Source organism: Micropterus salmoides, unplaced genomic scaffold (assembly GCF_014851395.1).
Source record: "Micropterus salmoides isolate LMB-PRFRI ecotype aquatic unplaced genomic scaffold, ASM1485139v1 Ms_hic_scaffold_3, whole genome shotgun sequence".
NCBI classification, from domain to species: domain Eukaryota; kingdom Metazoa; phylum Chordata; class Actinopteri; order Centrarchiformes; family Centrarchidae; genus Micropterus; species Micropterus salmoides.
Window position 1 is genome coordinate 20105206 of NW_024042261.1, and position 18798 is coordinate 20124003.

The 18798-nt window shown below is 40.8% G+C and overlaps 1 protein-coding gene across 3 annotated transcripts in view; it reads left to right on the forward strand.

Annotated features, from left to right (window-relative positions):
* Window positions 1-18798, forward strand: part of gria4a (glutamate receptor, ionotropic, AMPA 4a) — a 121695-nt gene that overhangs the window by 89935 nt on the left and 12962 nt on the right. For 2 of the 3 annotated variants that reach the window (XM_038693965.1, XM_038693966.1), the window contains exons 14-15: window positions 8846-9044; window positions 14580-14827. In XM_038693965.1, coding sequence (XP_038549893.1) covers window positions 8846-9044; window positions 14580-14827 — 447 coding nt within the window. Of the gene's footprint in view, window positions 1-8845; window positions 9045-14579; window positions 14828-18562; window positions 18678-18798 lie in introns of all 3 variants that reach the window. The other variant, XM_038693969.1, reaches the window with a different exon arrangement.

Below are 18798 nucleotides of genomic sequence, written 5' to 3' on the forward strand. Positions count from 1 at the left end.
GCTGGGAGCAGGCATCAAGCAGCAGCATGCAGTAAATGGTTCAGTATGCCTCAGTTCCTACAAGTTGTCATCCAACCACATCTAAAGCCAAAAGTGTTTGGCTACACTCCAGATTGAAAAGCCTGCTGTCGTAATGACAGGACCCAAGGAATCGTATAAATGGGCAGAACACAGCACAATTTCAGTTATAGCTAGATTGAGTTTAAAAAGTTGTCGGATGCAGCCCTTCCCAATTCCGATGAAAGGTGTGGGGCACTAACAGACACTGTTAGAAAATCTAATAAGCACTTTGTCTGAAGCATACATAGGCTCTAAGACAATGCAGTATACATTAGTGCTACAGTGTGTATGTGAACTACCTATTTACTAGTTACTGTCCTAGTTATGAGAAGTAATGTGCATGATAGATAACCAGCCAGATCAACTGACATGATTAAAGCTTTCTGTCTGAACAACAACACTTGTCAGTGCTTCTCAATGGTTCTGACGTACACATAAACAAAACAAAAAAGGAGTGAAGCTTCGCTGCAGTCGAGTCACGCTGCTACTCTCACATATTACACACTTCACTCTCTGCAACACATACTCAGCACACTCGTCTATTTAATCTGTCATGCTCCGCTCACACTTTTGTTCCGCCTAAGCAGCTACTGCTACACCGCTCACTTTGAGCATCACTGCGTCTTACTCGTGCTGCTTATGTACAGCATTGAATCAGCCTCACCTCCACCCCAGCATTCACCTGCAACTACTAATTGTTGTGAGTCACTCTCTAATCTCTCTTCGTGTGGGCTTAAGTGTACACTGCAGGGAGGGATGAGGCTTGACTGACGTGCTTAGACATCAAACATTCACTATGCCTTGTATTCACGCAATTACACAATGTATGATTATGCCAGAAGTGGTAGAAAAATAGAAAAAGTTAAGTTAACTTGTTCATTAGAAATTAAATAATTCTGCAGACCAGGCTTCTGCCATAAAACAGTGTGATAGATGAGTCTTCACTGTGACACTGTGCTCTGCAGAAACACTAGCTCATGTCAGAAATGGAGACGTGTCATGCATATCATCATGTCATATCATTTATCTATCCTGTCAGTACATTTCCTTTAATCTCCCGTCCCCTTGTTCACCTTTGCAGGTGGGCAAAGTCATAATGCTAACTTCAGTCACAACTGACATCAGAAAGGTGCTATAGCTACTAAAAAGTCAAATATATCACATCACAAGATGCATGCCTGCTGCCCATGCAACCCCTTCAAGCTTCCTTCCAACTCAAATATATAACTTTAACATATTATTTCACTTTTATTACGGATATAGCATCACATTTTCACTCTCTCAATTTACTCTGTATTAGCTGCATAGCAATGTCTACAAACAAAACGCTGAGCTAATTACTCATAAATACATGACAGAATAGGAGAGCGTTTCTTGCTCGGACAGATCACATCCACAGGGTCTCAATTACACAGCACAACAATCTTCCGTGTGGTATATTGATTTAGGCTCACAAGGCAAGTGTAATTCGTTTCTGTATACATCAATGATCAAATAATTCCTTAAAAGTACTATACAAAACTGCGTGCATTCCCCTTATGACTACAGTCTTTGCCCTAAAGTCAAGAGAAAAAATTATAATCTTGTGTCGGCTACGTGATGGACGTCATCAAATTCCAACTCTGTCAGAGGCAGCAGTGTTTTCATTCACATAATCATTAGTTTTTCCATCGTCCATACGTCTGCCCTGAACATGGGATGCTCATTCATGCTGTGGTTGCATCCATTTTATCCATCCTGCCACTTGTGTTGTCTCCGCCTTGTCAGCAGTCATCAAGAGAATTAAGTTACAGCTTGAAATAGGAGGCAACAACTACAGGAAGAGATTTACTTAAAGACTGGTTGAATGGCTGTATACTGCGTGGTTACTGGCTATTTACAGTATATTTTTGTTATTCTTTCTAAACTAAATGGCTCTTCTGTCTTCTTCTCTATACAATGTACAACCTTTATGAGCCTCTGTCTGATCCACACTGGCTTTTTGACTTGTGTGTGTGTGTGTGTGTGTGTGTGTGTGAGAGAGAGAGAGAGAGAGAGAGAGAGAGAGAAACTGTGTGTATTGTATATTGAGCTGCCATAGTAGGTCCATTGGTATTCAGTGTGGGTCCCTCTCTTCCTGCTGCAGTCATCTCTGCAGTCTGGGAGACACAGTATAACACACACTCCTATTCAACTCTCTGTCTCTCTCTCTCTTTCCTGTTCCTGCCGCTTTGCGGTGTAATCATTACCTTAGTTCATTTACATTTTCATATCTAGACATTACAGCACACGTGTGTGGTGGTCTGCGTGCTCATGGCAGACAACACTTCACTTTGTTTCTCTTTTGCAAAATACGCCGACTGGTGTTGCCTTCACCTTTCCGATCAAGCAGAAGGCGATGGCTGGCAGCAGGCACAAACACATTCACACACACTCACACGCTTTGTCAGAGTGACCTTGAGATGGCATTTGCACCACACACCTGTCATCTTTCAGCCATGGCGTTTTGGGTTTGTAATGCCCGTGATTGGCCTGGTCACTGCACTGCACTGGTCAACGGTGGCAACAAAGTGATGGACAGTTAGGTAGACTGGAATTTGTTAAATGAAAAGTGGAAATGAATAAATGGCATCAAAATGAGAGGGTGTACATCAGGAAAGAACAATTACAGGACAGAGGTAAACTGATCACCAGTGACCATCTCAGAGGGATTGAATCTGTCTCTGTCAATAAACATCTGAAATTACAGCTCTCCTCTTTTGTGTATGTGTGTGTCTTTGTGAGTGTTATGTGCAACTGCATGTTGAATAGTTAATGATAGCCACAGATCCAGCTAATGGTTTGACTAACTAACTACAGTGGAGCACGCTTACTGATTAATTAATGATTAGTCTCAAGGTCACTTATTAGAACCCAGTCGCACTGACCATGTTTATGAATTTCACCAGTAAAAGTTTTTGTAAATCTTGTTAATAATCCTCTCTCTCTCTGGGTGTTTCTGCTTCACTTTTATGATCCCTGTTATTAGTTTATTTTATTATGCTTTTCATTTTCTGCCTGCTGCACCTAATCTTTAATCTATTAATCAGATTTTCTTTCATGTGTGTCTGTTTGCCTTCACTCCCTTTATTCCGCCTACATCTAGACTCTTTCTGCCTGTTTTAATCAATCAGTCAACTCACTTTATTTCACATCCTCTAGTCCATGTAGGAGAAAGATAAGACATAAAAGACAAGAAGAAGAAAGGATGTTTGTCTGTATTTCTATCTGCATTTTTTACTGTCTTCCTGTCCCTTGCCATGTACTAATCAAACATTCATGCTTCACTTTCCCAAAACAACAGACACACTAGTAACTGTCAGACTCAACATTTTTTAACACGTCTGTCACCATCAATTGATTATACAAGTCTTGTTTGCTCCACAATCGGAGAGCAGCTAAAATCACCACATTTCCCCTGTTGGCACCTCTTAACAAACAAGGATATTATATTTTTAACAAGCTCACAATTTGCATAATCAAATGAAACACATGTCACGTATGATGTCTGGAGTGTCCAAAGTAGTTTTAAAAGTTGATTTCGCAATATTTCTTGGAACAACAGCAAAAAAAACACTTGTTGGAAGTCTGTTGTGTATAGTTTTTTTCTTTTTTCATTTTTTTAAAGCCGTTTTTGTAAAAAAAAATTAATTAACAAATAATGTAGTATGTGGTATTATATATTATATATAATAAGATGTTACAGTAATGGATAGGTTAACAATTTCTAGTTTGTTATACAGTAAAACAGTAACCAGGAGCCTTCAGTATATGTTCACTGAGACAGTTTTTGCTTGCAGTAATCATTCCCATTGTTCATGCTGGCCCTAAAGAGATCCCTTCCTAACATGCTTCCAATGTTAGTGATGGGGGACAAAATCCACAGTTCTGTGTAAAAATATAATTCAATGTTTATCTGAAGCTAACATAAGGCTCCAACAGTCCGTGTTTGTGTTACTGTCCCTCCAGTGCAGCTCAGCACAGAAACACTGGAAATCGAAAGAGGGAACTTTCAAAGATATCCACTTGATTTGACTGTAGAAGCCAGTGTGAACAGGGGAAACAATTACAGCGAGTTGCAAGGTTCATATGGGCGACCTGTTGTTTTAAGAAGATTATTTTGATTGCCCAAACAGACGTTATTTTCAAGTTCAAAAAGACGCTGTCATGCTGTCAGGCCCAGACAGACCACGTGCAGACAACAGGGAGAGAGAACAGACAGAGGGACTAACAGGAAACACAGGGAAGGGGAAATCAGTAGGAGAACACAAGGGATGAGGAGTAGATACTCCAGGACAACAACCATCCAGCTAGCCGTGTGTGTGTGTGTGTGTGTGTGTGTGTGTGTGTGTGTGTGTGTGTTTGAAAGTGTTTCTGTGCTCTTGTTATGGCAATTGCATTAAAAAAAACATTTCTGCCAAAAATATTCTGATAACTGTCAGCCAAATAGCATTACCTGAGGAAATAAGCTGATGATTGATGAACTACGGGAAACGTCCTTGTCTTCCATTAGTCCTCATAAGAATGAAAATAAATCACATGCAAGATGCGCACACATCCAGCCTAAGATTGCAGTCTCCTCTTTTAGGTGAGACAAGTCTGATGTGTTGGATGAAAAGAAACCGTATAACTCTGTGTGTGTGTGTGTGTGTGTGTGTGTGTGTGTGTGTGTTTGCGTGTGTGAGAGAGCATACCATTAATCTTTCACATAGAGGATTGGGGAGGCAATCTGTTGGCTATCATAGATGATACATGACCCGCTACAGAATGATTCGCCTGTTGCATACCAACGCACAAGACACAACTACACACGAAGGCCACACACACATTCACACTGCAACAAACGCACGCTCACACTGACGTTTCACAGAAAGAATCGACATCACTCCCAAAGCTCACCCAAGTACACCAAAATTCACTCGGACAGCAACAAAATACATGTGCACATATGGACACACACACACACAATCTAATCTGATTCGAGCGTGCTCTGCTGACCTCTCTCCGGTAGGTAAACATGTTCTCTAACTTCACTCCAAAACACAGGTGAATACTCTCTCTCTCGCTCGCTCTCTCTCTCTCTCTCTCTCTCTCTCTCTCTCTCTCTCTTTTTCATTCATATACACTCACAAATAAATCAAGACAACACATTTAGAAATCGACGTGTCTTTAATCATGTTTAACCTGACATGTTTAATCGTTTTCCTTTCCTCTGCAGTATGAGATACAGAACAGTTTTAGTTGTTCTGTCTTTGATTGCAAGCTGCGATCAGCCAAATCTTTAACTGAACTTGATAGATCTTTTTTTATTTTATTTGCAAGCATGTCGAGGGTGATTCATTTTAGGTAACCGTATGAGTCTAATGCAATCGTGTCACTAACCTAAAGAAATTTTATTAAAAAATGCATGTTACCCTAGGTGAATGCATACAGTGCAGGTAAATGTATGAACCTAAGAAATAAATTTGTCAAGCAAATAACTTTCAACACAATACAGCTAGAAATGCAGCTTGGTGTTGATAAATGCAGCATTTGTGCAGTTTAGGATGATGTCGTTAAGAATTCTGATTATTCCCAGGAGTCTGACTTCTGAAAAGTCATGTCAAACAAGAAACCTGATTTCCTCCATAAGGGATTCAATCTGTTTAACACATCTGAATAATATGGTTTGTGTTATGTAAACACTTGTTATTTGTGCTAGGGTTTAAGTTTAAGTGTTTGCATCTATGTCCGCACACTTATGCTTTGTTTTGCTGTAGCCAAAACTCTAGTTCAAAATCTCACGTCACTCTGCCAACTCTAAATTAAGGGTACTAAAAAAGTTAATTTTCACAGCTGAACCGTTGGCTGTTTTGTAAAATTCGGTGTGCTTTGCCACTACAGAATCTGTCTTCTCATGGCATTAGTACAAAAGCTTTTTAGGTATTAGGAAAACTAGTAAAACTTTACTTTATCCCCCCCTTATTTAGCAGTTATAAGTATATAAACAGTTATCAAAATCATACAATTGTGTAGTTGTATGCAGATATACTAACATTTTTAAATGCGTATTTATGTTGGGTATTTATCACCAATTAAGACTTCTCCTATGAAGACGTAATTGTTGACTTTGTCTCTCATTACCTAGTCTAACACACCCTTCCAGAGACAAAAAGCAGCATTTCCTCAAAGACGTTTCTTCTATTGGTTAATAATAAAAAAAACTATTATCAATACATTTAAAACAATGTTGACATCAGTGAATGTAATATCAGGTGGACTTTACATGAATTCCTTACATGTTACAGTCACTTTAAGTGGCACATCCAAAATCTAATGAACACAACTCAATGAATGTCCGTGCTCTGAAGCTCGACAGGTTAATGAGATAGGTGTTTTGTCAGGTTTTGGTAAGAGCTTTCATGAACATATTGAGCATAAGTGTGCATAGTGGAAAAGTGCATTGCTCTTGAACCTTCGCTTTATCTATGCCATCCTCTTCTGGTTTGCCTGGCTTTTAATCCCCCTTCTCTTTCTGTTTGGATGTCCATTCGAATCACACAGTCACTCTATCAGGTCAGATTAAAAGGCTGTCAAAGCTTGTATAGCAGTAAACCAATCACATCACACGCCCCCGATGGCCTCTGTTGGAGACCCTGTAGAACCTATGAAAATTAGTTTTTTTAAAATGCAATTTCACTGTTCCTCTTTTTCCTTCACATTATCATCATCATCTTCATCTTTGTCATTCTGAGAAAGAAGACAGGCTTCAGCAGTACTGTTATGGTTAAAAAGTGTTTACATGGCAGGAACTATCATCTTGTCAAATAAGTGTATTTAGAATGCATTGTCCATGTCTTTCACATTTTCATATTTCCATCAGAAAAAAGTTTCCACAGTCTCCTAATAAGTGCAAAACAAAAACAACTCTTTCTCAGGAGAATCCATCAGAGTAAGTTCATTAATTCAGGTAAACAGATCAATGCGTCAAGGACACACTATCAATTCATATTTGCGCGTGTGTGTTTGAGGATTAAGAGGCGTGCTGGCTTTCGAACAGCAACTGAATGCGGAGTTGCTTCAAAAGGTGACAATTTATGCCGAGTCAGGCATCCCTGCACCTCTCATCTCTGTCAGGTCCTCTTTTGTCTCTCCAGCACGCACTCCTTAAAACCCAGCCCACCCTTAAAATAACTCATACATCACTTCTTTCACATCAAAGTGGTGGGATCACCAAACAGCTCCCTGCCCAAGAAATGTTAGGCCTTATTTCCTGATTGTATGTAAGAGGATGATGGTCCCTCATAGGGATGAGCCCACAAATAATTATAATCCAATTCTGCAGTTTACCTAGTGCTGCAGCATCTTTTAGCTCATTGTTTTGGTTTTTCAGCTCACAACCTTTTTAGCTCTCACCTTTCTTATGGCATCATTTTTGACTGCAGCAGGCAGCTGTTTTAAGTGAAAAATATGGAGTTTGATTTGTCTCAAAACCTCCACAAACCTAGGCACGTGTATTTGAAACGAGACCATGGAACCGTATCCGCAAGCGGAAAAGCATATTCGTGAGGGAGCATTCCGCAGTGCCATCAACCGCTATCTATCCCATCCTGTCTCCAAAGTCTAAAAAGTCAACTTGTTGAGTGTCAAGTGTTGAGCAGTTGCGAGCGCCTAGGAAGGGTCGAGCTTGCGCTAGTCATGTTTGTACATGTGGAGCAGAAATGCTCCCTCGCGGGGATGGTATATCATTCACGGATACTGTTCTGTGTCTAAAAGTGCCTGTAGATGTGACTGCGAGCGTCAGCGGTTGTTTGTGTCAGCTCTGTGATTGACTTGTGTCCATAGTGTATGGAACCCAATTTCAGCTGGGATTGGCCTCAGAAAATTGTACTCCGGAGTATTGTCATTGCTCCTAGAAATTAGACCCGTTTATGAATTTTAACTGGATTTCTGTCCGTGACTTTGTATCACATTTTAACTGCGTGTGTGTGATTTTAATCTCAATGAGACTTAACATGGTTAAATAAAGGACATATAAAACAGAGGAACTAAGCTTTTGTCTCGCCAATACCCCTCCATGCTCTTTCTCACTCTTTCTAAAGCGTAGTTATTGTAGCTATGTTGCCGTTTGTGCCCATTAGTATTTCAAGTTATTTTATTGATTGCAGGACTGAAAAAAAAACTTGTTTTGGCACCTTCTCCCATCTTTCTCTCCCTTTCTCTAATGTGCAAACTCTTGCTTGCTTTCTTCCCCTTTATTCAGTGAAAACAAGTCCATGCAAACAAAATGAATTGCCACTTACTTTTATGCTTCTGCTCCCAATTGGTAGATAAAGAGAGTGAACATGGAGAAAGAGGAAAGAGAGAATGAGCATGAGAGAGATGGAGGAGCGCCCAGATTACAATCTGTTTCATGTAGCCTTGGTTATTGTTAGTGCTGAATTGGTTTGTGGGTTGAAAGGCAATTATTTTGGAGGCACCATCATTTTCACCATGGTGTTGAAAATTCTGTGTGACTACAATGTGTTGTTTTGCATATCTCTGAGGAGCTAACCTTAATTATGTTTCCTTCACTGTTTTTCCCTTTGTCTTTCTTTTATGTTCTTTTTATCTATTTAACCTTCCCCCTCATCTTTTCCTTCATCTTCTACTAATGTCTCATCTACAATTATTTTCCTTTACTTGCCATCTCTCCTGCTTTTGTCACATCTCTTCCTTCTTTCCACCTCTTACTACCCTCTCCCTTTTTTTTTCTCCCCTACCTCGCCTCTATCTGTCTTCTCTCCAGGTCTCTGTCTGGACGTATTGTTGGAGGTGTTTGGTGGTTCTTCACGCTTATCATCATCTCCTCTTACACAGCCAATCTGGCTGCTTTCCTCACTGTGGAGAGGATGGTCTCACCTATAGAGAGTGCAGAGGACTTGGCCAAACAGACAGAGATAGCCTACGGGACACTGGACTCAGGCTCTACAAAGGAGTTCTTCAGGGTATGGACTCAATACACTCTGCTCACTTACTTGACTCCTTTTGAGGTTCCAGGTTTTTACTATGTAGAGTTAATTTGCTACTGAGCTCAAGCTGCGGAAAACCCATAAAGTCTCAGACGACCTGGAGGAGGACTGTTTTCACCTGCTACAATCTCGCTGTTGCAGTTATACTATTATTAAAAACCCAACCAGTACTGCACAACCAGCTGTGTTCATACATAGAGAACTTTATTTGAAAGTAAGTAATTAACTAATTCTAATGGTTACAAAATTACCAAACATGTCATAATAATTTAATGAAAATTTTACAAACAGTTATCTGGATTACATCTAACCTACTTATAACCCTCCCTATTTTAACCAGTAGTAGTGCAGTATAGCAGTTTATTGAGTTTTGAGTTTTGTTTGTATCTAGTGCACACATATAAGCACACATTGATGCAACATACTATCATACAAATGGCTGTTCCACTTATCGCCACTTAAAGGTTAAGTGTGTAAAATTAAGTGGCATCTAGTGGTGAGGTTGTGAATTGCAGTCAACTGTCTAGTCTACAGCGCCAGGACTTTTTGCAGCAATGCTTTATATTGAGTTCAATTGAGAGCTTTTACTTTGAAAAACTCGGATTGAAATTAAAAAGAGTCTGAAGCATGCTTGACACACCTTTGAAATAGCTGTCAGAAAACATGATTCCCCTAATTGTCCTCTGCTTGGAGATACTAGGAAAATGAAAAGGCGTCCGTAGGTTGATGGATGCTGGTCAAACACCAGAACACACACACTGCAAACAGTCGCTTCATAATTAAATTATTGAAGAGGGAAAAATATCCTCTTTACATGGGATTGAACATGCAACCTTCTAGGTGAGTCTTACACTTTAATGGATAAAAAATTGCTCCAATGCAAAAGTTATTTGCTGCCCCCTGCTGTATATTATTTCTTCTCCTTCTCCTTCTCCTTCTCCTTCTTCTTCTTCTTCTTCGAACGTACGTATTCAACGTAGTGATGTTATAGATATATAGAAATGTTATCGACCAAGCGGATCACATTCTGATAGTGAAATGAGTCATTTCGCTCGGGTTGTGACGGTCAAATATATCGATCCACCGTGTTACAGTCGCTGTTTTGGCCGATAGTAAAAGTTACTTCAAAGCACGGGAACTTCCTGTTGGCTCGGAGGCATTGCGAGGCTAACCAGCTGACCACAGTGCTTACGGTCCGCGTCGCCTCGACGTGTAGTTACATTTTTGAGGAGGTGCACGTCAGGCAACGGCGTAGGTGACGGCGTAGGGCAGGGGGCTACGCAGAGGCTACGCTGTCGATTTGACTCATAACTATAAATTGCTCTTAAGGGGGACCTGCGGTTATGTAGATAGAAATGGCTAATTCAATAATAGGTAATAAAAACATAACGGTTCGTTATGTAAGGCCTTTATACACCACTGAAAACATAGTTATGGTTCTTAACTTGCATTTCTGTCAATAGATCCTCAGAAATGTTACACACTGAACCTTTAATGGCAGTAATGCTTCAAGAAATATAGCTTTTGCAAAACGTGGGGTGGAAGAAGACTGCAAGGAAGCAAATATGGATATAAACAATTCAAACAATTTCAAAATCTGGGAACAACTGTCAGTGCAAATGTTTTCATGAGGAGCTTGGATACACACACTGTGTTTTGTCGAGAAACACCAAATGTGAACATAACTCTGTGTTTGAAAGAAAATTCCAGAGTGCTTCTGAGAAATGGATGACATTTTTTTCATATTTCTTGTGTTTCTTCCTCATTATTTCTTTCTAAAAGCACCATTATATAAATGTGATGGACTATGTGTCATCCTCTACATTCTATCCATTATTGCTCACTTGTGGCAGAGCATAGAATATCGAACAGGGTGCGAGGGGAAGAAGTCCAGTGGCAGTGTAGGAGGTTAGATAATGCAAGAAAGCCAAAACTTTAAAAACAAGCAACACAATCTTAAAGTAACTTCTGAAATAAACTGGCAGCCATTAAGAGGAAGCAAATAGGAGGGGGCCGTTGTCTCCTTTCTTAAAGCCAGACAAAAGCCAAGCAGAATTCTGCTCTGTCTGTAGGTGGGACAAAAACATGACTAATGATGGTGTCAGCTGATTTACAATGGTCCAAGTGGGAGGAGAGGAATGAACGGATGACTTTCTCCTGATCTTGAATTAAGAGAGGCTTAAATTTTGGAAGTGACGCTAAGCTGCAATGTCTGGCTTTTCACTTTTCGGCTAATTTGTTTCTAAAACTTGATGGCTTAATCAAAGTTCACACCAAGGTTTTGGGGGACTCAATACTGAGTAGAAGAAGAAAAAGCATCAGTGTGGAGCAAACATGAATACAGTGGAACAATGTTTGTTTACCGCACTCTTGATGCTTTTAATCACTCCCCTACCCTGTCAAATAAAGCAATAATAATAGTAATAATAATCATAATAATAAATAGTAAAGAGTAGTGAACTAGAGGTTGACTAGGTGGACTGAAGAGGTGGACAGAGCTGGAACAGAATATACTATAGGGAGCTGTTACCATAAAATAGTGAGCAGGAAAATACGCCTACGAGTGGAGTGAAGTGGCCCAGAGGAGACCTTTAGTGGCTTCACCCATTGACCTATTCACCCAAGTGGATTGCAATTTTATAAGTACTCATAAACACATGGAGACACACAAATGCACACAATGCTGATGAAGACAGAATTTTCCTGCAGACATGGGCAAAAACACCAGGGTCATCACATGTACAAAAACAAATCTGCTCTGTCACATAGTCATGCTTTGTGGGAATATTCAGAATTGTTTGTGTGCTCATGCATCATATGTGTGTATATACCAATTTACATTTGTGCTTTCTAAAGATGTGTATAGTGTGTGTGTATTTGGGGAGGTGGGGTTAGCAGACAGTTTATGCTTCTGTGAACGGCTCTGGCATCATCAACATAACGAGCGGGCTGAAATCTGTGAAGGGTGAAAAAGCAATTTACTCTCCCACAGCTGAGGGGGATTCGCCACCACCATTAATTATCTGTGTGTGTGTGTGTGTGTGTGTGTGTGTTTGCGTGCATGCATGTATTCAAATTCAGCCTCATATGTGGCCCGCAGAGCAGATGTGTGTCTATGTATATTTAAAAGTGTTTTCCATAGCGTGGACGCCTGAAGGTGACTTGCAGCATCCATTTCCTCTTTTCCACACCCTCGCTCATTGTTAAAGAATCTGGAAAGAGTCACACCGCATTGTCACACATCCATCCCTCCCAAGGCCAGACGCTGCTTTATACATGCACAGTCATCATCATCACTATCTCGTCCTCTCGCTCACACTCTTTCTCCGACACATACTCACATACACACACAGGTAGATATAGATACACACGGTGCACAGAAGCAACAGAAGTACATACACATTTTGCTGCAGCCAGACAGAGAAATCGGTGGATGGGGGAAAAAAGTGAAAGAGGGATGGATTGATTGATTAAACTTGAAGAATGAGAATGATAGAAGGGTTGGAGGTGTAGAGAAGTGAAGGCGCTTTTTAAAATTTATGATGGACTTTGATAGACAGAGTGAGAAATAAAAAGAGAAAGTATGAAGAGAGAGAAAGGTTTGAATGGAGAGAAGAGGGGCCGGCTGGTCCTCTTGGATGTGAGTGACATTATTATGGGATAGGTGTCCGTCATGCACTAGCAACACACTTGCACACACATACACATCATCCCCCGGGCGCTGGTTTCGGTCGCTGAGGCCGTGGCTTGTAGCTTGCAGAGCGACAGAATAATGATTTATCACCGGGAAAGAAAGAGAAGAAAGAAACAGGACGCTTGTGGAGAATGACAGTTTGACTCCTCTGCTTGTTATTTTCACTCTTGAGTACACACAGTCCACACACACACACATGAAAACACATTTTGCACATACAGTATATAGACTGGTGCCCAGAACTGCACGTATGCACCCTGACACATGCCTGGTATATACACAGTACAATTTATTGCATCATGTCTGACAGATGTCCTTGTGTTACAGCATGTCCCAAATTCATAGCGGCACAACCGGATCAGTGTGCCACTACTCCAGTCATAAACTCATTTAAAGTAAGATTGATGCTTGACTTGTCAAGAGAGTAGTGTTACATTTTAAATGTGGTTATAAATGTCATTATGTGCCAGAGGATCGAAATGGAAGATGGAAGACACAGTGCTCTATCAGCACTGTGATTTTATTCAAGAGTGAAAATCAGCCTCAGCAAATTTGTTCTACGTCATAAGAAACTGGAGCAATAAATGAAATGCAGTAAAGACATAAAAAACAACGTCCTAATATAGTTCTATCTCAGTGCTGTACTCTTGTTTCTATTGTAGAAGCACGGCACGCCTCATCAATAAACAGCAACGAGTGTCACTGTGTCAAAATAATGAATAGCGCGCATTGTTGTACCCTCCTCAGCTCTTGTATTTGCATGTCAGATTCATCCTGCTTGTCTCAGCAAGCATGGCACATTGATTTGACTAATCAAATCTGTGGTTAGAGAAGCTGTTAACGCTTTGGGCATCAGTGAACTATGAATGGCCATGGATGGGTTAACAATAACAAGCCGTTCTTAAATGATAAGGCTGGCTTTATTCCGTATTTGTCTTAGAGTCAACAAATCCCGGATAATAACCGGACTGTGGCTCTCTGCCCTATGCCCACTAAAGATGCAAATCTTTTAAAACAGGTGACAGTTTTTAAGGGCCAAGTAATGTACTAAAATAGCTGCAGTTTTTAGAAAGTTTATCCAGTCAGGAGTAAATGTTAAATGTTAAGTTGTTTGTTTCAGTGGCAGATTAATACACATTTGGCTATTTAGTATTTACAGTGCGTGGGACTGACTCAAAATAAACTCCAGTAGTAATCAAGGAACAAAGGAGCATGGCACTGGCAGTGTGGCTCACTGATGTGTTTTTAATAGTTTTTGGACAACAATGCAGATCTGTGGCTATACAGGCAATACTGTCTTGTTAGGAGGATTAATTCAGTTTTGATTTTGATCTTTTCATGGGACTGGATGACAGAATATCACCAATCACCATCATTTAAAGGGTTAAGCATACAGTTCAACAACATGATGTGCAAAAGGCTGAAATACATTCAGTGAGCTAGTACAGTGACAGTTTTGTCAAATTGCCTGAATCCTGTTTCACAGGGTCACTTGAATGCAAACTATCCAGTCAAATTGCACAAATAAAATGTTACCCTTTGTTCTCTACGTGTGAAACCTTACACATCCGCACTGTTCTTCCATACCTACACCTGTCAGAGATTTAGTCAATTTAGGAGTGGTGTGGCTATCTTTCACTCAATCTGTCATCTCTTTTCCTCAAGCAAAATCATTTGTAGGTGGCCTGAGCTATATGGTCTCTCTTTCCTTGGCAGGGTTGTGAAAATCATCATCCTGGCCTGCTATGTTAGCAAAATGATGCCCATTTATTCCTAATTAACCTCTGTTCTCTCCTCTACCCCCTCCTCCATCCCAGAGGTCCAAAATAGCTGTGTACGAGAAGATGTGGTCATATATGAAGTCTGCCGAACCAACCGTCTTCACCAAAACCACTGCGGAGGGCGTGGCAAGGGTCCGTAAGTCCAAGGGGAAGTACGCTTTCCTCCTGGAGTCAACCATGAACGAATACACGGAGCAGCGCAAGCCTTGTGACACCATGAAAGTCGGGGGGAACCTGGACTCCAAAGGATATGGGATTGCCACTCCGAAAGGCTCACAGTTAAGGTGGGTGGAATAGTGTAACAATAGGTGACAGTAACAAAGCTGGTACTGTACTATTGCTGCGATATTCCACCTACCCTGCTGTGCCTTTTATACACCACCTAGAACATGTCACTGCTGTCAGCTGAAAATGTCTCTCACCCACATAAATTTAAGAATTGAGTTAAAGTTGACCATTTTTGGATATTGATTGTTTCTCACGTGTATTAAATTAACTGTGAAGATTGCAGTAGTACAATTTATACATTTATTAATATAAGGTCCAAAATCAAAGGAGCAGTTACAGGTTTTCACCGTACAGCAGTGATATAGATGAGCATGTCAAATATGCAGATTATGTGTTTCATCATATTTTCTCTTGTTCGCTTGATACCTTGATTTTTTTATCTTTCTTATTCTGGCCTTTTTTGTCCGTCTCTTTCAGCTGCACTTTTTCCACTCTCATTTCTGCCATTAATTTAGGATCCTGTTAGCTCCATTTCTGTGTCCTCTGTCACTGTCATCTGTCCGTCCCGTTATGCCTACATCCACCTCTTTCTTTCCTCTTTCAATCACTCTCTTTCTCCACAGGGCCACCTTACAGGTAACTCTGTCCATTTGTCTGTTGTCTCGTCTCTTTGTTCCTTTCATCCTCAGAGATGCTAGTCATGATGATGATGATGATGATGATGATGATGATGATGATGATGATGATTATTGGAGAGATTTATTGGACTATGACTGCGAGGAGGGGCAGCACCTCAGACTGCTGCCGCTACATCCAGAGCCACGAGGGAGAATTTATAGACAAACAGGAGACATAAAAGTGAGAAACATTAAGTAGAGGGGCCTGGCCAATGGGGGGACTAGAAACAAAACATAATACAGGATCCCACACCAAAAATTGAAGAAAATGGTCCGTCAATTCTACTCAAACTACAGTTACAAAAAATATGAATGGTTATTGGACAACACCAAATGAAACCCAGAGCAATGAGTAATCAGTAGTTTATTTTAAAGAACACACAACACAGTGTGTTATCATTAATAAAGAGAGCACAAGCTGGAGGGAATGAATGAGAAAGTCCTAAAGTTGGTCCTTCTGTATTTTATTTTCCCTCAGCCGGTACTTGTTCACCTGGCTTGTTAACTTGAGCCTACAGCAACAGTCTGATCGGGTTTCACAGAGGTGTGCTACCAATTCAAATAATTCATTTTTCAGGTGACTGTGACAGCAGTAAAGAGACTTTGTCTTCACAAGTGTTTGCTGAGGGAAAAGTATTGACCAAATTCAGCAAAGCCGGACCACTTGCTCTCTCTTCTCTCCCTCCACCTCTCTGTCTATCAGCATTTCAGATTTGCCTTATGAAAAGCCAAACACATCAGCCTCACATCCTGTCCTATAACTTTCCCCTGTGTGTGGTGCAAACAAGTCCCTCAGAACCCCAGTCACTGTAGTTTAATCCCTTGTTATTTACACAAAGGTTTTTCCGTTTATGAGGGAAAAGTGACAGACAGCGGGTGGATAGGTCCCTTTTTAAGCCCCGCCCCCCCAGAACACATTCCTGGGACTATCCACGGTTGTCTCTGGCTTCTCCTAATCAGCGGAAATACAATCTACCAGGTGCACACATGTGGCTGGGAGTGTGCAAGTCAGGTGAGCCTGCCTTTCCTCTCAGTGCACTAATCACAGCTCTATTTTGACTTGATGATGTTGATGAGAGAATGAATACCCTGATGATTAAAATTAATGTTAGGAATGTACATTTCCTGAAGTATAGCTACTTTTGATATGATTATTAATATGTGACTGTTGTTATCATGACTGAGAAAGATATGTTTGAACTGTTTTCATCCATGCCTCTTACGTTGATGAAATTAGTCACGGCTTGTAGATTAGATACCCCCAGAGAACACTGTCTCTCTCTAAATCTCTGGATTCCTTACTCAAAGAGCTGAACCTATGAGGTTTGGGGGTTTGCCTTTCAATATAGCATTGGCAAAATAAGTAATGTTAGCATTTACATTAGTACAAAACAAAAAGACATGTAAATAGAGAATAGAAAATGATGTATTTGTTGAGTGGGGAGAGTGTTTTAACTTGTACTTTCCTACATGGTCCTGAACAACCTTTCACTCACAAGCAAGCTCTTGCCAACACACTCTGAGATGAGATATGACTTTGAGATAGGCAGACGTGCAGACAAAGGGGCAGACTAACAAACAAGCAGGCAGTGACTGCAATGACCTTTTAGTAGAGATTATGCCAGATGATTACAGCATCTTACAAACAAAAGAGTGGTCAGCAGAGGGTTGTAGCAGGAGAAAAAAATGATAGGAAAGTCTTTTACAGGTAGCTATAAAAAAGCAGAGATTTACCAAAGCAGGAGAGACAGGACAGAATGAAATCATAAAGGGCATGAAGGGAACAAATTGAGAAAATCATTCAGCTCCTGCAGTCGTGTATTGTAGACTCTCTCGTGGACATTACTGCAAGGGGACAGGGCACATATTGAGGCAATTGTGAGACATTTGCAGGAATGGTGAAATGGAGAGAATTGGGGCAAATTTCAAAGTGGACAAGACAGTGCGAATATCATCGGTACTGCTGGTCGTTGTACCACTTTTGCTTCTCTACAGTATGTCTCATGAAACTGCTGTTGGATTTGCTATCTTATAAGGGACTTTGCTTTTGCATGTTCTGATTGCATGCATATTACGTTCCAGGCAGTCACTGGTTACAGTTCATGTCAGTTCAGTACCATAATCAACTTGAAGAAATTTGAAAATTTAAAAAACATAGAATAAATTTTTTATCTTTATTGTTGTATGGTAATGCTGTTAAAATCATGGATTCTTTGAAGTCTTCTGAGTGATGCACTGAATTGCCAGAGAAAAGCACTAATATCTAAGATCTAAGAGATTTACGGGGTATGTTTTTAATGCTAAACAAAAATCAAATTTAAAGACAACCAAGCAAACCTTGCCATTATGAAAAGGAGGGTTTTCTGTTCTGTTCTCAAGTGTTGAATGATAAAGCTCTCCACAACGCAAAACAATCTTTAAAACCTCACAAAAAATCCATGCTTTCATCTCTGCTTTTGCCTGTTTCAAATATCAGCAAGTTGATTATGATAATATACTAAAATAATGAGTTACAGCTGTTCCTATTTTAACATGCCAGATATAACAAGCTTAGCTGTATACATGCGCGCATACTGCATGAATGCCTGATATTTAGCCCTGTGTCCCTGATTTTTGTTTGGAGGTCAATCCCTTCAGGGGTGTGAGCAGGAGTGCTGTAGGAAACTGGAGCCACACACACATGCACACACACATGCAGAGTAGAAAGGTAAGGGACAAGAGCACTATCAGCAGGCTGCAGAGATCTGGTTAACACACTTTATACCAGCAATCTGACACTCACTGTGGAGCATCCTCTGTTAGTGCGGCCTGGTACAGGAGAGCGACAGAGCAGAGAAGTTTAACAAACAGAAATACATTTAAAGAAAGTATCTGAAGTAGAAAGAAAGTCAAGGAGAAAGAGTAAGAGAGAGCGTTGTCTGGGGTGCATCCCTCCCCACTAACCCACCTTTGACCCCTCACCCCTCTGATTTATCCCCCCTCTGCTCCCCTCTCCTCCTTGTTTCCCTCCCCCTTCTCCCTCCTGGCTGTGGTCCACATCCATATTGTCTGTCTGTCCCTCCATCCTCTGCTCTGACCAAACTATCTTATCTGTCCCTCCTTTTTTACTTAAAGAAACGCGGTCAACCTGGCCGTTCTAAAGCTCAACGAGCAGGGCCTGTTGGACAAATTGAAAAACAAGTGGTGGTATGACAAAGGAGAATGTGGCAGCGGGGGAGGGGATTCCAAGGTTAGCCCTCTCTGTCTGCCCACCCCACCACTAGGGGGACGGGGGCCGCTCACCGGCTATGTAGCCCGCGACGACCCCCGTCCTGGGAGTGTAACATGCGCATCTGCCCTGGCGAAGAGTC